This window comes from Neodiprion virginianus, chromosome 2 (genome assembly GCF_021901495.1).
Source record: "Neodiprion virginianus isolate iyNeoVirg1 chromosome 2, iyNeoVirg1.1, whole genome shotgun sequence".
Classification (NCBI taxonomy): Eukaryota; Metazoa; Arthropoda; class Insecta; order Hymenoptera; family Diprionidae; genus Neodiprion; species Neodiprion virginianus.
In genome coordinates, this window is record NC_060878.1 from 28,510,872 (window position 1) to 28,533,755 (window position 22,884).

General features: G+C 37.9%; 1 protein-coding gene across 10 annotated transcripts in view; it reads left to right on the forward strand.

The window, feature by feature from the left end:
- The window catches only part of LOC124298446 (uncharacterized), a 180,965-nt gene that overhangs the window by 84,662 nt on the left and 73,419 nt on the right, over positions 1–22,884 (forward strand). For all 10 annotated transcript variants that reach the window (XM_046750466.1, XM_046750467.1, XM_046750472.1 and 7 more), the window contains one exon: positions 12,961–13,023. In XM_046750466.1, the coding sequence (XP_046606422.1) occupies positions 12,980–13,023 (44 nt within the window). In that variant the 5' untranslated portion in view covers positions 12,961–12,979. The remainder of the gene's footprint in view (positions 1–12,960; positions 13,024–22,884) is intronic.

A 22,884-nucleotide genomic window follows, 5' to 3' on the forward strand; every position in this document is an offset into this window, starting at 1 on the left:
ATTTTTTTTTTTAATTTATTTTTTTCATCTCTGCCTTTATTTTCATCTTTGCAACCTTCGCCTGAAAAAGTGTAATTAATTTTTATTTTCGTGATTCTTTTCCTTTTTTTTTCGGTAACGATAACATTTTTACTATGTGAATATAAATTTTTGTAAAAAAGGAAAAACGTGAGACTTCGAAAACGATGTCTGATATAATACCGTGAGACTTGCGAGGTGAAAAAAAAATAACCAAAACGAAACAAAAAAAAAAAAAAAAAACAACGAGTATCGAGAAAGAAAATGATTGATACCCAGTAATAGAAACAACGAAAGATGATAAAGAATTTGAAAAATGTCTTTTATATGCCTTCGGGAATCGTCTCTATATACATACGTACACACACGCACACACACATATATATATATATATATACAGATTATATAATATATCCACCCCAGCGGATGCGATGCAGGGTTGAAATTAGTTCCCATTTCATATCCCATGACTCGTCGTCCTTCTCCCCCTGATCCTGCTTCCTACATTTTCTCTTTCTACCCCTCGCTAGATGCTCTCGAGAAACGGGAAATTTCAGGGATCGCGCCGTTCGTTCTCTCGTATCCTCCGAAAATGTTATTTCGCATCCGATTTACATCTGAAAATTATTATTTCCTCCCATTCTTTCTCTCTCTCTCTCTCTCTCTCTCTCTCTCTCTTTCTTCTTCTCCTCGCCCTTCTCCGTGTCTCGATCAACGACTGTTAGCGTGGCGGAAATAAACAACAAAAAAAAAAAAATACGAAGAATGGGGATGCCGCGAGGTGCGATTTTTAGATTACAGATATAATACCAGCGAAATCGTTCGCGCGCACGTCGAGTTTCATTGTCGTACTCACGTATTATTATTATCTCGACGTAGCACGCGATTTCCCTTCCTTTATACGTATACGGGTACACGTGTATGTCATATACGTACGTATACTTCTTTTTTTTTTGTTTTTAAATTTTTTATTCTGTTTTCTTACTTCCTTTTCACCTCCTCTCTCATGCCGTCATTATATGTCAATTTGTGTTATTCACGTACAACGGGCTAAGTTGTATCCGATTTTTTCACATCACTTGACGAATATTCGCCTGACAAACGTATTTATAACGATCTGCATCAGCGTCGGCCCGTCTATACTTTTATCTATATATATATATATACACGATGTATACATCGTGCTTAAAAAGAGTCAAAAACGTGACGCTTGTTATAAACACGTTGGCGTCGACGTCGTCGTTCCGCCCTCCCTCCATTATATGCGCATGCACTAAGAAATCGCCTCTCCGATCTTAAAATAAAATACTTAACCGTCCGCAACGTTCGGATAATGAGGTTAGGGGCGGACATGGAACAAAAAATAAAAAAAAAGGAAAAGGAAAAGGAAAAAAAATTATGAAAAATTATATTAGGTTGAATGAAGAATAATAACCACAATTTCTTTCGAGACATTTGTGTATAATACCTATATTAATATATGTATATAAATATAACGAGTTTACTTAATTGTAAGTGATTCTTTGCTGCCATGCGCGTAATTGCTATTGCGAGGGAATAAGTGGTGAAATAAAAATAAAAAAAAAAAAGTTGTAATTGTCAGTTATAAAATAACGAGTTCAGTGCCCAAATCAGTTTACATTTCACTGACAAGATTTCTTCGTTTTTCTTTTCGTTTCTTTTCTCTTCTCTTCTCTTCTCTTTTGTCACGGATACGAAAGATTTTCGTCGTTATATAAGAAACTTTGACACGTTGTTGCGGATAATGATTTTGATAATTATAAGTTTTATGTATCGTTTTCTTTTTCTCCCTCGTGATCATGTAATTTCGCGAAACAATCGTCGAAACTTCAAGTCTGCTTTCCAGATTTTTTAGGATAGAAATAAAACTTGTTTAATCAATTTTTTACACATCATTCAACGGAATATTTAGACACACCTGTCACGTTATTCCTATATAGACATCGCTGATAACGATTAAATGATTAAAAAAGTCTCGTCATTGATTACACTATCTTTGTCGAGAAAGTTTGAAAAAATTGTCAAGTAATTTGTTTTGTTTTTAGTCAAACTGAAGACAAGAAGAAAATGTAACAAAAACTGTCAATTGTGGTATACCGAAATGATAACGACGATTTATTTTAATCAACCCTTAGAGAACCGGCCGTCCTGGCTCTTTGACAGTCGGCAGGTAATTCGGAAACTCCACTGTACGTTTTGACTATTTATACACATAAATCATGCCTGTAAAAAATATCGAACATCAAGGGAAAAATGTCGACCCTCTAAAGGTTAGCCGCAGAAAAGTTTTCTCTCGAATTATATAACGGAAACCTTTTACTGAAAATCAATTTCAATTACCGTGTTACGAAATATATTTAAGAAGATTTAATTCTTACGATTGAACGAAAACACAAAACATACTTGTTCAATTTTTGCCACTCTAATGAGAATCTTACTCATTGCACTCTTGAAGGAAATCAGTGTCGAGATTTGCTCTCGTTAATAACGATAATGATAATAATATCAACAGCAACAACAACAATAATAATTATTATTATTGTTTTTGTTGTTGTTATTATTATAAATGATCGAAATAAAAATAAAAAGAGGGAGAGGAAATTTGAAAGAGTCGTTTTTCGCACGAGCAGCTTTTGGCGTCGAGGACGACGACGACGACGCGACGGGATGTACGAATCCCTCCCTGTTTCCTTGCACTTTTCCAGGGTCGAATTCCCGTTGTTCTCCTCGCACCCCTCTACGCGTGTGTGCGTGTGCGCGTGCGTTTGTATATCCATGCACGCATACGTAAGGCCATGTCTGGTGGGCATACAGGAACGCGTAACGGGGGCATATTACGCACCGTGTATTTTCCCGAGTTACAAAGACTCGACGGCGTCAGCCAAGCCAACGCGTGTCCCCCAGGGTACCCTAAGCTCTTCCTTCACCCTGCTGACGGCGATAGCATTTAGGCGGTGATCTGTCCGTATGTGCTTACGGGATCAGTTCTATTTTCATCCGCGGCGTGTGCGGAGGTGTAACAAACGGACGCATCCCTTCCTTACCCCGCATGCCTGTACGTGTATGTATGCATATGTGCGTGTGTGTTGTTATATATATACAACATGTATGTGTACAATGCATAGGTATGCATGACTTTGCGTTATATACATACGCACCTATATTTTGTAGGTAAAGGCATAACACACGTTCAGGGTTTGTAACTTTTCACCCGAGTGCCGTGGAGGCCACTCTTAAATTCTCCACGTCCCTGTTTGGCTCCTCTATACACGTTCGTCCAATAAGCTTTTGCTGCAGCCACCCCTCGGTCATTTATAATATCCATACGTCACGCCGCCGTGACGACGAGCGCCGTTTGTCGCATTAATTTTTCGGGGATAAACCAGCGGAGCCCTCAATTTGTGTCCTGAAAATCATTCGTGGGAAAGTATAACGGTGTACGTATACTCTGTAGGATAATAAAAGTGTTACTTTGGACGAGGAAAGTTTCGTTTGTCACGGTGTGCTTTCGATGAGGATTTTCACGATTTCATACATTGTTTTGCTTCTCACCGATAATATGTATCGTTGCGCGATAAAATCGCGGATCGTCTTCTGAACGTGGAAATTATGCCGATAGAACCTTTGAGGTCGATATTTGAAATCTCGTTTCTTTTGGCACGTTTCTCGATACTCTTCGTCCTTCGAATATCCAAGCTTACAACGTATTGGCAAAAATTTCGACGTTTTCGTTGCGATTAGTGAAAAATAATAATTTGAAAAAAGTATATTGCCGTCTTTTCACGAATTATACGAACGTTTGTACGAATAATATACGTATATGCGTACACATATACGCATACGCACAAGTTTTTTTGCTTGCCCTAGAGGAGCGATAAATTGGGCGTTATATTTTTTTGTTCAATTATTTATTTATTTATTTATTTTCTATTTTTTTTCCTTCTTACCTGCCTCGAGAATAAATGACGATCGATTATTGCTCGAGCTCTTTAAAGGTGAGCGACTCTAACGGTATTCCGATGACGTCACAGTGAATCGTGCTTGAAAGATGATATAATACTCGTAATAACACGTTTTATACAGTATACTATATTATACATATATATATATATATATATATATGTGTGTATACAGAGGCACGAAAGTTTTCGTGAGAAATCGCAAACCTTTGCGAATTTTTGTCTATTCTTTTTTATTTTCTTTCATACATTTTCCTTCGTGCCGCAAAAATTGTTATTTCTTTTATCGAAACGTTATTTAGCATAGGTATAATATCATGTACTCTGAACGCATCATCGAAGTGACAAGAAATTCTTTTGTTTTTATTATTAGAAAGAAATGAGTAATTAATACGTATGATACCATGGATGTTGTGATTACGTAGCCGAACTGTGAACACAGATGAGAAAGCGTATGACATGTGAGCGAAAAATTGAAAGAACGCAAAGATGGGGGAGGGATGAGGGAGGGGAGGATACTTATAGCGAACTCGAAACAAATAAGAGAAATAAGTCGGCGGCTCCATTTGTAGAAAGGCGGTAAAAGATCCGCTCCTCCTTTTCCTTTCTTTTCACGTCCATTTTCTCTTTTTTTCTCTTCTGTCTTCTCTCCCTCTCTCTCTCTGTCTTCTTTGTACCTCGTTTTTTCACCCCCTCTTTTCGCTTCCGTTCATCCATCCATTCGCGGGGGGTATACATCTGCCGGTGAGCACATTCAACTCGATGAAATCAACGACCCGGAAGTGTAATTTAAGATATTGCCTTGTTTTTAGCCTCAGCTCCACGCTATACTGCAATCTTGCCGGTCCGCGAATAGACGGAATAGATAGATAGGTGCGGTGTTGTTGATGTAATACTGCGTGCCTGTATGTATACCTATACATGTACGATATACTTATACAGGCATACAAAAAGAAACAAATTATAGGTTGAGAAGATGAAAGAAAAACCCAATTCGTACACGTCGAGCTGCTGCAGTTAGTCGAATTAAGTTCGAAAGTTTCGGTAAAAGGAAGTTTGTGACAAGGATTTGATGTACATCCCTCTTCTCGTCCAAATTGTATTAGCTGAAACAATCAGAATTGGAGAATCTTTTTTTTTCTGGTTTTTCAACTATTTCGTTTTAACGATTATTGGATACGTACGTACCGTACGACAGGTTCTGCATTTGAAACGAATCGAAGAAGAATTTGGTTCAAGATGAGGGAATTATTACCCGTCAAGTTGGATTATTGAGAACGGGGACGATAAATCGCCTGTCTGATGGTACAAGGACGTATGCGCCAAAAAGGCGAATTTGGTGGTTGAAACGCGTATAATTTTTTTTGTATTTTTTTAGGCTAACGCTACAAAAGCGCTCTAATCGCATATCTACACTAAATTAGCCGATAAAATAAGCAAAGGTGAAAAGGCCTGACTTTTGATGGAAATTACCTGTCTGCACCAAAATATATTTTTATTTGTCAGATTTATAAATGAGATAAGGTCGCTTCCGCTATTTTTTGGTTTTTGCGTAAAGGACGCACAATATCTTCGAAACGTAAAGATTCGTCGATTTCGAGAAGAATTTGCAAAGTTTTGTATTTCATAACCGGCAGTTTTTATTTTATTTCGCAAACGCTTTAAACAGCCTTGAAACGTAAATATTCGACGATTTCGGGAATAATGTTTAGAATTTGTTTATTTTCGCAAAAAATAATACGAACCGTAAGGGTATAAGCTCGTATCCCGGTACACGCGACCTTACACACCGTTATTGAACGTGATTATTTTTCAAAAAATCCGCGACGAAAGAGCGTAATCGACGACACTTGCGACCTTTTACCGTTAATCGATCCATTTTTCAATTTCAACGTTTTCGAACGTATCCTCACGTCTTTCCCGTAAATACAAAGGGGAAAAACATCCGCCTCTTCACCTTTACGCGTGGTGAAAGGTCGTATCATGGCGCAAACGTTCTTGTACCATCAGACACGCTATATTAAAACATCCGATCTGAAAATTTATACCTACATCAATCCTGCGAGATTATTTATGCAGGTAAAAATCGAAGAAGGTGAAATTTGCAGAACCATCGACGGACGACTGCCGCTATCCTATCGTTGCACACACACGCGACATCGTAGTATGTCCGTACATGTAACTATCCGCGCATATAATATAAACTCACGCCTCTCCTGCTGTCCAACGGTTTTGCCCTACGCTCCGCCGTCTCTTGTCCATCTTGCCTGCAAAGTTGGCCGCTGGCTGCTGGGCAATCTTGTTAGCAAGTGGTCGCCACACGGATGGGCGTAAAGGTCTGACCGGGAAAGAGGGTCTCTCCTCTCTTCATCCCTTGCATAACCTTCGGGCTTAAATCCATCATGTCGCACGATGCCGGACTTCCGCACCCTCATCTCCCTACTCGTGCCGTGACGGTGGTCGGGTTGTCGAGGATCGATGTATAGATTTTAAACACCTTGTCGTTGTTATAATCATGTCACGAATTATGAATATGCGAGAAAAAAAGAGGGGAAAATTAATCAACCGTTTCAAATTTTCACTTTCTCTCTCTCTCTCTTCCTTTCTCCCATTAATCAATTAATCAATCGTTCGATCAATCTCTCGGTCGAAGATTTTTCATCGTTATATCAGGGGTACAAATTGACGTTTTGGTTGTTGAGGCCATTATTTTTTAGCCGGGTAGTGAAAAGATTGTAGTGTCGAATACCTTCCTCTTCTCTTCCAGAGGCCATCTTGTATAATGAATCTTGGTTTGGAGGTTCAGTATTGTTAAATCACAAAAGTATCGCTTACAGACATTCCTATTCAAAATGGTTGTCGATTATATTGGCGGAAAAGTAAACAAGAAATTGATTTTCACACCTTTAAATATTACTCCGTTCACAAATATTCAGTTTTATCATGTTTTCCATGCTTTTCAGCAAGTCAAACATCTAATCCATTTTACAGTAGATGATGAACAACGATGGAATGTCGAATCAATCAGTATGTAATTACACGGCGCCCACTCGTCAGGGAAAATCTGGAAATCAGGGAAAAATTAAGGAATTCTAAAATTGGTCAGGGAAATAATAAGTTGGAGAATTTTCGTTGTCAGCGCTGGTTAAAAAAGTCACGAAATAATAAATATTTCCGTGCTTAAGATCGGATGTAATTAGGGTGGTCGTTAAAGTGTGTCGAAATCAATTTGACTAACGAAAAGCGTTCCGGAGCCCATCATGCTGCATTTTTTATTTACTTTTTTTCTTTTTTTTTTTTTTTATTTTACCGTAACTATTTTTAAACCTATCAATGACGCGTAGTATGATATGTTTTAATTAACTTTTGTACGTACTACAGATGGACATTTTATTTGAAACAGACCTCTTTTTGCCGAAATTGTTTTTTTTTTTTCATCATTCTAGGTTTTTCCATTTTTTTCGATCAGCCAAAATGGATTGAACTCACTTCTTGTTTACTCGGCGAATGAGTTTTTCTCTTTTTTTTTTCAATTTCCAATCGATTTCAGCACCCTTTGCAATCAAGCTAAAAATCTGAAATCATTCGCACTGCTTTATCGTCCTTATCTATAGATTCCAGGGGTGACAAGTATATATATATATATATATATATATATATATTAGAAACTATCGTTTACCCTGCTCCGTGTCAAGTCACGTTTCTTTATATTTTAACCCGATTTTTGTTTTTTATGTGACTAATCCTGCCCTTCTGACATAATATTAACCATAAGCTATTTTTGAGATTCTACAGACCTAGGCTAAGTTACAGGCAAACCTGAGGCCTCTTGGATTTGCCATTTGTCCTTCTAGAAACTGTCCAGACCGACTCTTGAGTACCTTCCAAGAGTTCGGCCGGCGATGCGGGACTCGTGGGAACGTGGTGGTCATGAGAAAATAATTCTCAGGCATCCCCTGCAAGTATGGGTTAACCAATTTCCACGCCAAAAAAAAAAAAAAAAAGACCTACGAAATCTATGGAAAATGCAAGTCCGATACGGGGGCAACAAATATACAAAGCGATATAAAATAAATTCATACTTATAAAGCCATAAAAATACATCCAAATATCTGTGCGATCATCATATTTTACATTCATCGAACTGCCTAGCCTGTCTAAAGACGGTGTTTGCGGGCAGGAAGGGAGAATTTCTAATCAAAACTAGACGACCCGAACACACCCTTGTATATACAAATTACTTTTCCTCACCATTGAATAGATTGTGACAATATTTTTAAATACCGATCAATTTGTAACTTTATTAATTAGTTACTCCTATTGGCGATATTACTTATCGTTTTAGTCAGGGAATTTTTTTTTTCAACCTTTTTTTTTACCGGTCACCATGAGCGTGTACAGGTTTACAACTGTTGTGGTATGGAATACTATGCGCGCGATGTATTCAGCAGAATATGCAGACATACCTGCCAAACACCGCCGCAATGCCCGGTTTATACGTTATACGTTATACGTTATACGGTAGTCAGCTAGTTATGAACTTTTTTTTTGCAAATTCAGCATGCCGAATATCACAGTAGCTTCTCTCTGATGTCTATTCAGCATTATTCAAGGCTTGCGTGACTATCCCACCATCATCTTCCACCCCCTCGTCTATCCCTTTTACCCCCGGGTCACTCTCTCTCTCTCTCTCTCTCTCTCTCTTCTCTTCTCTCTCTCACTCTCTCTGCTTCTCGTCATTTACGAAACGTGATTGCCTCCCGCATATTTTATGAGAAACTACAACATCTGGAATCTGGACGCGCTTCTTCTCACTGCAAGAAGAGGGCTGCCACACGGCTGTCGATGCCGCTGCCATTGCCCGTACAGAACAAAAATCAAAGACAAATATCACACCTTCTTCTGACTTGATGAAATTTCTCTAGGATTATTTTACATATCGATGGTTTGTAATTGCAGGGTTGAACGAAAGCAAGGAATGTGGTTGAAATTCAACTTGCAATCAAGATGAAGATATGAAACGAAAACTAGCGCGTTCGAAATGTTCGCATTTAGAGATTTCAACGTCAAACGTTGTAATGTTCATTCGCATGAAGGTAATGAAGTCGAAAAATTAAAATTTTGTGAAATATCTCGAATCTTCGATACTTTTATAGAATTACAAGGATAAAACTGAACTGCCTTTTTGTATTTCCAAAAAATTTTACACGTTTGACTGCTAACTCTGGTTGCTATATAGCTTTGGCTTCATTTAAAATAACCCAGAACCAATGCCGCCGTTCAGTCGTTCATTTTTTATAGCTTTTGGGGAAATCTAGAGAGAGAGAGAGAGAGTGTGCAATAATAAACTATCAGACTCTGTTTCCCTTTCCCTCGCCCTTATTAGTCAGGTTTACGAGCTTCCACAGCCGTTGGGTACTAAGTAAGTTTGAAACGTTAACGCCTCTTAGGTACTCGGTCGATCTTATACCCAAACCAGCCCGACCCTAGCAACGGAGAGACTCGAAAAGCCGGGAACAAAGACGTCTTGGTCACACAACCTGGGGCCCCAAGTCGTGTTGCTGATACTCCTTGCCTCCTTCCTTGTTTCCCCTCTCGCACCTAATTACCCTGCATACGTAATAATCTCCCATCCAGTCTCTCCTGTCCTTGACATCTGGCAGGCGTCGAGTTGACTGAAGCTGGAGAATACTTTCATCTCACTTATTCGGGATCTCATTGTCAAGGCTGCTAAATTGTTGACAAGCTGTATTTGTCGACACGTTAAATCAAGGCGTCTCACTTTCGGTGGTATTACGATATTAACGTCTGGGAATAACAAGTGGGGTCGTAGGATTCAAAAATAGACGAACGAACAACAACCCTTTTGCCGTTATTTGGTGGCGCAATTTAAACAAATTTTTTTACAGGTATAACAATCAAGACCCCGAGCCTTTTCTACGTTAATTTAAGGCACCTAAATCTAAAGCAATCTGGTCTGTGGCCCTCATCTGGTAGTTTGATGTTTTTCCGTATATATAAAAAAATAGTTTCAAAAAGTAACCTTTCAAGAATTTCGTGAAAAAAAATTTCAAGTGAAAATATTGAACAGTTTACTTTTCATAACAATTTTTGTCGCCGGGGTAAAAACGACCCCGGTGTGTCAAGCGTGTGATTCTACAGAAATATGTCGAGCTGCAAGGATTAAAGTTACGAATAGCGATGATTCGATTTTTAAATAATTGCTACGATTTGAAAACGAATCGAATTTATTTGTCGTGCTGTTGAGTCGCCGGTAAAAAAGAGTATCAATTTTTGACTCAGGTTCAATCGCAACGACGAATCATCAGCTATCTCGTAAACCTTGAGCAATGACGTATGATACCTTTTAAAAAATTGAGTGCAACAACGTAAACGTCTCAACTTCGCCATTGCGTAACGGATAAAAATTAGTAATTGCGATACTTGAATTTGAGTTTATACTTTGGAGTATTTGAACACGGAATCCTCTCGACTCCGGGGTCGGGAAACCTTCCGTACCTACCAATAGGAGAACTCGTCTCTCTTACCTCTCCGTTCCCCTGCATCCCTCTGGCTCTGGCCACCCCCGTAATGCACGTCGACATTGCCAGCTGTACTATTGCCAACGCTTCGCAACGCTACGCTATAAATTCTCTTCCCCCTACCCCCCTTCCCACTATTTCCGCGCATAGATAGATGTCTATATTTGTACAGGGTCTGGTGCGGAACGAGCGAGGGTGACGACGGGGGAAAAATCCACGTCTACGCGGTGGTGGAGAAGAGAAAAAAAAAGAAAGAAAGAGAGAGAGAGAGAAGCCAACGTGGGGATTTACCTGGATTGAAAAAAATCATAAACTTTTCCGCACGTACGGGGATATTGTTATACCTGGTCACATACAGCTAAACATGTATTCTTATTCTTCTCATTCACCTCTCTATATCTACTGAGTTACGTTTCTCTCGGTGGTGCTGTTGCTGTTTTATATTTTACAGGGCACGGGTTTGTTAGCCGATCCCTTGAGACGCTTTGGGTTCGTTATTATCACACTCGAGTAAAATGGAGAAAATAAAATAAGTCAAAACTCGACGGATGTTACACAGTCAGGTTATAATACCGAGTATCGTTGTGTAATGTGAGTTGCAGGCGTTCTGTCTGTCCTAACTCGCGGATTATATGTCATTCGGGATTTTACAACAAATTTTATTTCAACATTTTTAGGTAATTTGCCGCGGAATAAAAACACTCGTTTTGCTTATTTTTTTCTTTCAACTTTCGTCGTTTCGATGATATTCAAATTCGTTTGCTGTTTTCTTTGCATCGACAAGCATTGATTTGTACAGCGATGAGAACAGTGTAAATATTATAATTTTGCCAACATTTTGCGTGTGAAAATAAAAAACTTTTTATCGTAAATTTTATAACGTCGTATCTTGAATCGCACTGTTTACGCGTCGTTATCCATGCAAAAGAATACTCTGGGGAAGATTCTTTTTCCGCTTTCTCATTTCTTTATCTTTCCCACATTTTCGCCAACTAGTATGCATTTCTTTTTGTTTTTTCTCTCTCTTTTCTTTTTTTTTTTTTTTTTTTTCATTCCACCAGGCTACGGTGCTTGTGCGCACTGCTTATTCCCCGAACACCTTTCCGGACGCGCTTCGTTTCACTCGATCTCATGATTTATGTACAACTACAGCGGAAATTGAACAGTGTTAGAGTAGATACAAAATATACGTGTTTGTACTGCAGCAGTCTCTCGAAACTCTTATTCGATGCCGCGTGTAACGTAACTTAAAGAGTTGTTAAATTATTCACCAAATTCGAGGTGATTATTCGCAATTGCGAAGATGCGATTTCTTAATGCAAAAATTTACGAAATGTAATATACATGTGTGTAAGCTTGTCAGACAACGATTAACGACGATTATTTCGTATTACAAAGATTTTTCGTCGGCGGTGAATAAATAAATTTAAAAAATTACCTTGTCACAGGATCGCAGAAATCATGTATCAAATAAATCTCTTCTACGCTTGCGTGGGTATAATTCACATTCCATTTCTTTGCCGGAATCGTTTCTCTTCTCTTTCTCCCTCTCTATTTCTCCATCTCCTCATCTTCTTTTTCCCCTCCTCGGAAATAAACGTAAACTCTGATCGTAGATATAATTTTACAGATTGGTATTACAAAATCGGCGATGCTGGTGGTGGTGGTGGTTTTATTTATCCGGTCTGTCTTTCTTCTCTTATTTTATCAGGAATTTTATTACACCTCAGGGTTTTCCCATGTATATAGTAGGTACATACGTATATGTATTACACGTATATAGCTGGCTGTTAGGTAATCGTTAAATTTCAGAGATCGATGTACATATATATTTAGTTTCACGAAGTAGCGATCGGTTATTATTTATACATAAGACAGCAGCTTCGAGGGGACGAACGGACAGTCGATGGTTAACAGACTTATCGATGCGTGTCTTTCGATCTCGATACTTGACACGAATCAACGAGCTTATTACGCAAACAGCAGCAGCTCTGCCACGATCTCTCCCCGGAATAATTCTAAGACACGGATTGTTTATGAATATTGTAATCCGAGTGTACTTATAGGTATCGATATGTCGCGGTGATTTATCAAGTGTTTCTGTTTTTTTATTTATTTATTTTTTTTTTTTTATTATTATTCATGCGCGATACAGTTTATTCGTTTTGTAATAATTTCTACTGATGTCAATCGTAATCTACTTGTCGATGTGCAATTGATATAGATAATCGTTTCAATATTAAATGGAATTAGAAAAAAATTTTACCGTTCATTATCTTCGTAACGTTCATGAATTTTGTACAACTTTTGAAAAATCTACGATTAAAGGTGAAATTTCAGTTCCTTTAATTTCACTTCGTATAATTATGTAATGAGTCGGACTGATTTTAATTTTTCGTTTTTCATTGTAACTGTTGCAGACAGGATTTTTCATGCCTGATGGCGCGTGCTGGAACACAGCGTTGGAGAAATCCCACATCGGAGTAAGTATTGCAACGATTTGGGTTTCGATTTCTTTTTTTTTTTCTCCTCTTCTTCTTCTCTTTAGAAATTTGAAAATCTCCGTCCATCTTGCTAATTATTGCCTTCGTAAGGTTACCACACCGATTGAATATTGTAAAAGAGCAGCGAGAGAATGACGGGGAAAAACTTTGGCACAGTTTTTGCAACTCTCCTTGTTTTTTAATAATATTCTAACCCGTTTATAATTCTCGTCTTCTCGAGGCCCCCCCTCCCAATTTGTGTTCATTTTTCTTTTTCCTCTTTCATTTCCGATGCAATTATGCCGACACTCTTATAATAACTGCAACAACAGCTGCGCATGCACAAACCGTAGACTGTACCTGAATTCACACTGTGTCTAATATCAATATTCGTAATAAGAACAACAAGGTAGTCGGTACGGTATGGAAATGAACGAGTTCGATGCCGAGAGAAACTTTCACGAATCAATTTATTCAACTTGCCTTCATTGCGAATTTCATATATAGTACAATATAGATATTTATTGTACAGATTTATCGTTTCGAACGATAAATTCAAGCCGGATTTTACGTACGTATCAGGAAGTTTAATAACCGGGTCAATTTTTATAGTGTATACGGCTACACATTGACAGGATAAATTTTAACTTAAATTTGTATTCTCGACATTGATTTAGAAAGAAAAAGTATCCACCGGAAATGAAACGTGCTACCATTGACCGCAAATTTTTTGTGGTTATTTTTTTTTAGTCCCCGCATCCATTGAAACATTACTTTTCAACAAATTTAAGATTTACCGAAATTAAACTCATACCTACGTTGGCAAGTAGAATATCTTACAATTGTGGATGATAATAACACTGTGGTAATTTTAATTTCTTTAAATTTACAATTACTCGTTGATTAGAATTTGAAAATGCCATGAATAGGGTTTCTTACTGTCACACCATATTAATAATAAAACACACGCGTATAGAATCATACGTTTATTCAAACATTATTAATTCAATTGCCGGTGTGCAGGTGTATAACAGATTAATGACGATGATTCGTTAATTTAAAAAAAAAAAAAAAAAGGAATCACGAATTCGAGAAAGAAACAAATCTCGTATAACTTGCTCGGTTCGGTGAAAATAAATTTATTGGCACAAGCCTCACGAGAGACAGACGAATGGTTATATGGATAAAAAAAAATATCCATCGAGGTAAATTACTATCAGGGGAATCGGTGAGAAGAAGAGATCTGATTTTCCGAACCTTCAGGAACCTTGGCGAATATTTGTTGCTGCCTGTCGCGCTGAATCAAGAGCGTAAAAAAAAAAAAAAAAAAAAAAACTGCAGGTGATCGAACAAATTGACTTTCGATATATTAAATAAATTAAACGAATCTACTGGTCGATAAGTTTTGAGGCACTGAATGTCAACGGTAGAAAAAAAATGTTACTCGCGGTTTTTCGACTAAACCTATGTAGGACCTGTCTTCTTGTCTTTTTGTACGTACACCGAAAACTAGTCAGATCGATCCTGCATAACAGCGCATTGAGTCATCGTCCTGGACGCTTCCTGCCAAAGAATCGTCGTGCTCTCGTGGTAACCTGTTCCGGATGTCTTCGCTGGAGATCCTGCGGCCTCTCGGTTCTCCTGTAGCGAAGAAAGCCAGGATACGGGGAAATTGGTTGTCTGCCATCTAGGATCCACTATCACTTGAAAAAAAAACAAACAAACAAACAAACAAACACAAAAGACAAAAAAACGAGAAAAAAAAAATAACGTGAGTCGCTTTTATACCGTTGATATCAGTGTCGCACGCTTGTCCATTATTATATATATAGTCGTGTATAGTCGTTGATGATGTCTTGTTGTTATACGTAATATAACGAAAATTTTGTTGACGATAAAAAACGTTTGCCGTTAGGCTGAATCTGTTCTTTCAATTTTTATTTATCGAGGAATTCGCTGAACTGAGCAAGCTTAAAGTACGATTTTTGCGTTCGATCGATCGGATCCGTATTTGCTGATTGGTGATATCGCTTTTCGATTTTTTACGTTTAAAGATTGATCGGCCGTCGAATCTAAAAGTTCTGCTTGAAAGGGGGAAAAAAAAAAAAAAAAAAAACAACCCCAACTGATCAAAAACACTAAGTTTCAATTATAAAAGCATTTTTCAAATTGTCGGTAACACGTAACTTGCGTTAATCGAATTTACGCAATTTCACGTTTTCCATCACATCGTATGTAAGTAAGGGATGTTGTTTCATTCGATTTCACGATCATTGACGCGAACAGCACAGTCGATTATTTGTTAAACATTTTTTTCCCCTCACTTTTCTCGATCGGAACGCAACAACTCGACGCGTTAATTTCAACTTTTGACCAGACAATGCGCACCCGACAGTCCTCGGTTGTGTTCGATAAAACGATATTATTCGACGCATGCGTTGCACTTTGGTGTGTGTGTAATTTACCCACGATTTTCACGTCGAGCATAACTTGTATGCGTATGTACATTGTAGCGCGTCTGTGTAAATACCTTCCCCGAATTAAACCAAGTAACTAATGTTGTTACACGATCCAAATTGAAGTTGAAAGGTGCAAGCAATGTTGCGCGGGGTGCTCGCAGAGTGCGCCGAGTGATATACTGCCCTGGTATCGTAGATACGTACATATCATACATATGTACGATATCTATGTGCAACGGTATTACGACTACCTCATATAGTCGTAGATTTATACGTTGATCCTTCTTGGCAAAGGCGGACGATATAATTAATGTCTTTTAATATAGGAAATATATTATTTCTAATTACCCCGAGCATGCAATAAGGATTGTATGTGCATGATTGTACGTATAAACGCTGTGTCTGTATAGGTATAATACAGCGGCGTAGTATTATCCTCGTAGGAAGTTGCGGCAACGAAACGGGACGCTCTCCTTCTTTGATTATACAATATATACAATACGATGTACCTTTTATAGTTTAACGTAAACGTCGCATTATACGCGTACCGCATGAACATGGATTGTAGGGTGAGCCAAATAAATTGACCTATCGAACCTATGGTTTGAAAAGGGCCTGTTTACCGAGGATAAAATTCTCCCGTTTGGAAAAATTTTTAACTCAATTTTAAAAGGTGTCCCTGGCCATTTTAAATTTCTCATTTAAGTAACAAGCAAACAAATTTATTTTTTATTAAAAATGGTATAACTTTTGAACCGTTCGAGATGAAGAAAAATGTCAAGTCATATTCTTGCGGGGCGTTAAATTCTCCAAAAATAAGACTTGCGAGTTGATTCTCTAGACTCAAAAATTCGCCTACTTACGGGCCGTGAAAGTCGAAGAAAAGCAGATATATGCAGTTTTAGGGCTCTACGATTGAAAATATCCATGCTAAATGAAAAAACTTGAACTAAAATGAAACTAGATTCGTCAAAGGAGTAGAGTTTCGACTCGTTTATTTATTTTTTATTGCACTTTCAAACGTAAATAATCTTTTTAATCGTTGATAAAACTTTGTTACAATCAAGATATTGCTGGCGATGTAATTGCACCACTAGCAAAGTAAATTGTTTTTGTTCTTCAATTTTCGTTAAAGTTTAATTAGAAGATATAATACACGCGATTAATTACCTGCATTTAAACTGTTGCATTCAAATCTCTAGATGCGGACAGACGAACACATTGCGCGGTCATTGAGATATGTAATTGTTCGTTCGATCGCGTTACGCTCACTTCAATTCCTGCCTAATTGGTTTTTATTCTTTTCTTTTCCGTTGTTTTGTTATTTGTTTTATTTATTTTTTATTTTTATTTTTTCTCTCTGTTTTAGTTTCTTTATTACTTACTCAGTCCGGATCGCTCATAGGATTCGTTCAACGGAACTATCTACATACCTGTTTCGATTCTTTTGTTGTACATAAACCGTCCGTCTTATAATTGAACCAATCAATCCTTCTTCTCGCTGGTGCCGGTGTTTCCACAGGTTTTAATTAATTCATATTTAATTACTATACAAGTTTTTATACCTGTGTAATTAAAAATTTAAACACGGAATAAAGCCCGTGTGTACAGGTATATATGTATGCTAATTTATTCGAGGTATAATTGAATACGGTTATTTATTACTGTACCGTTTTGCGTATTATTTATTATCAATCAAGTCCGCGATTCATTATTCAATGTTACGAATGTTTATTTTCTCCCTTTTCACGTTTCTCTCTCACTCTCTTCAATTGAAATGAAAATCTAATTTTTTACAATGTGGGTCAATTTATTCAATAGGCGAGAACGCGGACGATCGCGCAAGGTTTTCTTAACTTCACGACGTATACCATAAACGTACTTATTAACAGGCAGCGAAGTCTACACGATCTAATATGAAATTTACGGCCGAATGATTTTTAACTCTCTCACTCTCTCTTGCGTACAAGTTAGGTACGATCACTTACCTGAAGTATCATAGCGCAACGGAAGGAGAAGCCTTCTTCGGTAGAATTACTTATCTTGCAAGGCCTCGCCGCGCCGTCTGCCCACCTCGACGCTGCTGTTTTACACACCTATCTACCTACCTACCTTGTCCCCTCCACCTCCTCCTCCTCCTTCTTCTTCTTCTTCTTCTTCTTCCGTCTCTCTGCGCAATACGAAGCTGTTAGTTACTCTGGTTACATACTTGGGGTCAAGAAACGTCCTGTACGATGTGCTAATTACTCCTCTCGCTACTCTTGATACAAAATATGTTACACACATATCAAAATTTAGGCCAAGTTAAGTAAGTTAAGTAAGGTATATATACATGTATACACCTATAGATAATTACGCGCTAGAAAGTTGCAGGTGAAAATTATTTTGAAACAATTTTTTTACCAGTACCTTTGTTTTTCTTTTTCAATTTCTTCGGTACGTACGTATAATAGTACGTGTCCTTCGATGCAATTAGGTTACGTCATTTCGTTCGTTTGATCACGTTTTTCATTTCTAGTTTTTTTTTTTTCTTTTATCCCTATTTTTTTTTTATTTCTCACCTTCGTGTACTTTTCACGATACTAGAAGACAAACTTCGTGCTGCGGTCGTCGTAACACCTGCTTGCAGGATGAAAAACACTGTGCAGACAACGTCTAAAACCCACGCTGAGAATAAACACTGCGAAGAAGCGCGGTGAGGCGGGCTACAGCTGTTGGGAATAGACGTTGTAAAATAACTTTCCGTAGGTTTTGTACGTACATTCATATGTGTATCATAGAAGAGGGAAAGAGAGGGAAAAATACAGAGAGAGAGAGAGAGAGAGAGAGAGGATGAAAAAACTTAGCATCTCCGTGGTTTTTGGTACAATACTTGTATTGTGGGAACGCTGACGAACGTTGTACTGAATATCTATCGCGTTACCGCCGTTGAGTTCACTCGAATCCTGGTTAAGGCTGGGGAATTAAATCGTAGAAGCCGGATTCGTTTCTTTTTTATTTTTAAAAATTTTCCATCATTCGAATAACAACAATTTTTCACAAATAGTACTTTTACAAAAGATTTACGGGAATGGTATAAATTTCAAACAATCTATCGTTTCGATTGTTTTTTTTTTTTTTTTTATTTTTATTTTTGTTTACAAATATGATATTGCAAATTAATATATCATTTCAATAAAAAGGATTGAAAGATAATCCGTATTATTGATGCAATTTCAAGTTAATGATTTCTTACGAAAATATATATATATATATATATATATGTGTGCGTGATATTCTGAAAGAAACAACAAAAAATGAAACGTAAAATATATCGAACTGATAGATAGGATATAAAAATATGTAACGACAGACGCAAAAGCGAGTTTAACGTTGAATAACTAGGTAAAACTTCGAACACAACCACATCGTCGGTATTATAATTAATATTTTGTTACAACAAACGGTCTACCTGTAACGAATAAACGGCCGCGGTTGCGCGCTGATGAGGGTAATAAAATACTCGGTATGCGCATCGAAACGGACGAAACACGGAAAAACACACGCGCGTGCACGCACAGAATGGAAACATGCTCCACCCTTTAACGCGGCTTGCCTCTCATGGATCAGAATTTTGGGGTTGACGGGGTGTGAGAAGGACGAGTGATTAATCGTGTGACGCGGGGACACGCTTTACCCAGTTACACAGTGTCGAGCCACCAACCCCCAACCTCTCTGTTCTGTTTATGAAGGCTACAGCCGAGTTGATTATTGTTCCGACATTGTCCGACGCCTGCGCTTTACAATTAGTTGAGTCGAAATAGATACGAATTAAAAATATTCGGTATACGGGTGGATTTTTGCGTGCAAAGGGGTCTTCGAACCTCAGGAACTCGGGTCTGGTGTCATTTTTGAACCGCGTTTCGAGGGAATATGAAAAATTGACGGTTTTTGCGTTTTCGTTGAAAAGTTTTATCGAGTAGAGCGGGAAATTTTACATCGAATTATGGTCCTCGTATGTCGGTAACGGAGTCGCATCAAGAAATTAAGAACAAAGAAATTTTACTTTAATATCGTAGGTTAGTGAGGAATTTTTGTGAAATAATTTATCATTTCTTAATTTGTTAACCCGACTTTGTTTCCGACGTACGACGACATAATTTGATGTGGAATATTCCGCTCTACACGACGATGGTCAAGTCATATTTTCATCGATTGATGGCGGTTTTTGAGGAAAACGCAAGAAACGTCAAATTTTGCTGTTTTATCGAACCGCTGTCGCATTGGTTCAAAAATGAGCTCGGATTTGAGTTCCCGAGGGTCGAAAAATCTTTACGTACAAAAATACAGCCATAACTCCGAATGTTTTTAATTTAGATCTATTTTGACTGGAGTAAATATCGGGGATGAGGGAATATAAAAACTGGGTGCTGACTTTTGGGCAACCCTGTATAATTCATCGGCAACCGTTTCAAATTGGCAAGTCTTCCCCGCGTTCTCCCTTTGGCTTACTTTTCAAGTCGCATTGTCCACAGAATCTCTCAGCCAGATTGTCATCAAAATTTTTTATACATATATCGTGTAACGAACTTTTGCGGTGAGTATCTTGTTAATCAACGACTCTTCTCTCAGTTTTCTTCCGTATTATCGTAACAACACTTGAATCTTTCAGACTGTGGTAACCGTAGATAATTGGTTCCGGTTCAAATAATTCGAAAAAACATGACGCTGAGTATAGTCGTTTTTAACGGGATTCTCAGAGTTTTGTTGAAAATTGAGATACTTTGAAGAAGTATCGGGAAAGAAAATTTTTCCAACTTTTTGGGCGAAATCTTTGTGTATGAAACAGCGTTACAAAGATTTACCAAATATTGGTATAGCGAAGATATGAAAATGCTACTGAATTTAAACAAATTTTTTCTTGGAAATCATACGTTTTAGAAACAATAACGTAACGATCGATAAATTTAAAAATACACCCAGGATTAAATATTTCCTACGGTGAAAAAATCGCATTGTTTGAACAACTTGAACAAATTAGGGGTCATTTTGATCGTGAATAAATTCTCTGCAAATCATGAAAATCATATTTTTTATTTGGCTTCTCAGTTGATCGAAAAAGCATGAATAAGCATTACAAGTGATGTAAATTAATGAGTTGAGAAAAAGATAAAATACTCTACCGTTATCCAAAATCTGATTTTGCAGATTTGTAAGAAATTATTTTACCATCAATTAAACCATGAAATTTGTTCATTGCAATGGGATCCCGTTTGAAGTAATCAATAATTCTTCTGTCAAAGCTGTAGGAATATCGGAGTATTGTTTCAAGTTTTTAATTCGATTAACTGCAGTCGTCCTTTTTTAAATCTTCGTTATATTACGTATTTGTCTTTACTTCTCTTTCACTTGACGATACGTTGGGAATTTTTCAAAACATTGCTAAACCGAAACATCCAAATTTTCCAATGGGTACAGTTTTTTGGCCTCCCTAAAGTTTTGATAACATTATTTCTGTTTTTGCTGTCGTTGTCGTTCTTGCAGTTTGTATTTTAAACAAAACATTGAAATTGCGACGGCAACTGATTCGTACCTCTGTTTTGTTGTTCTTTCTTTCTTCATCGTCGTCGTCGTCGTCACAATTCATGTCCTTCCCGCAAAAACTTGTCAAGTCTCAAGAACTGGTGAAAAGAAAAATCCTTGGTTAATTAATAAAAAAAAAAAAACAAAAATAGATTACTACTTTACTTTGAGAATACAAGTTTCGTCGAATTGTGCAGAAGAAATTAATCGTCCAATATGCAAAAGTTGCGATCAAGATCAATTGAGAATTGAAAAATATAAAAATAAATGATATACATTAATGAGTACGGCGTAAAGATTATTGAAAAAATTGTGGTGGCGTGTAAAAAACGAATTTTCACAGATAAAGCAAGTATGGCTTTATCGCTGATAAGTCGGGATACGGGGAACGACTGGCGGCTGTTATCGGCCTGGTGTTAATTATAAATTAGGTTAATTAACTGTAATTATAAAATCGTCCTCGGGCGTATAAACGACAGTCAATTAGTCATCCCCTGCCTGCAGGAATTGAGTGCAGCGACATCGAATCCCGACACCCGAGCAAAGCTCGCTCATTCGTAGGTAACAATATTCCAAGGAGTTGGGTGTCGTAATCACCGTCGTCGACGTCGTCGTTTCCCGCCTTCCGACGACGAGGCGACGAAGACGCGAAGCTGGATGAGGAGGAGGAGGAGGAATCACGAGGGTGTTTCGCAAATAACGTCGACGCATCTCCTCCACCTCCAAAGTCAAATAAACCACCGGTTTGGAAAAATTTTTAATTTTGAAATGTTTCCAATTTTTGTAATCCCATGCGAAACGAGAGAGAGGAGGACTTTGCGACTCCGCGGGGTAAAAGCAGAACGTCAACGCGGCTTGCGAGAAAATTATTAGTCACCCTTCGTAATTTCCCTCGTGGTGCACCACCACCAGAATCCCGCCAGACTTGATAGATTAATTATAATATCCCATCAAGCCTGCAGGATTCGTTAAAACCGTTTCGTCTACCTTTGCGATTAAAATAAAAATATCGTGGAAATTGTCGTTCCCGCAGGGGTACGGTTGATTAATATATACATAGTTGACATCAATCCAGTCGTTTATTTCGTTTCGTGTTTATACATATTTATAAGTCAGGATTGCAGAAAAACGTTATTGCGGCTACGGAATAATTGTTCAATTTTCAATTGTCGGTATTCGTTAGTTTCTACTTTTTTACGCAATGCGTTATCTTCGTCTATCGATTTCTGCACTAATTAACCATTTTTCATTAACCACGTTTCGTTTTCATGCAATTACGTTATCAGTTACGATGAAAATGACTCGATTTACAAATTACCGTATTATTTGTCCTTTCAATTAGAAATCAATGATTTATTTTTAATCGATTGATTGAAATTTCGTCCTCAATACCGATCGATATCGATATTTCTCATCGTCGTCAACTTTTCCCTTATCTCTGACGCAGTCAATGGTCAATCGTCAATCATTTCCCCGCCACACGCCATTCCGCGCGAGTGTTTTCGCGAATCTCATCCGAGTTTTCCTACCCCCTCGAAAATTACAATTAACCTCGAGGCGTCGTCGAGTCGGTTCTGCAGGTCTCGTACTCGACAGTCCGACCGGACTGTTTGCCATCCCCTCGACTCCAGCTCCCTTATTGAATTGCTAGGTACTATAATACGACCTACCTCCGGGTATACCTTGGACACCATCCACCTCTTGCCACTCAGGCTTTCGATCTGTGATGACGACGTTTGTCTGGACTCCGGCACTCCGTGCTCTCTTCAATTTTAACCATTGTATGAACACTCTCTCGAAAATTGCAGTGTTCAGCCTGTAAAGCTCCGTAGAGAGATAT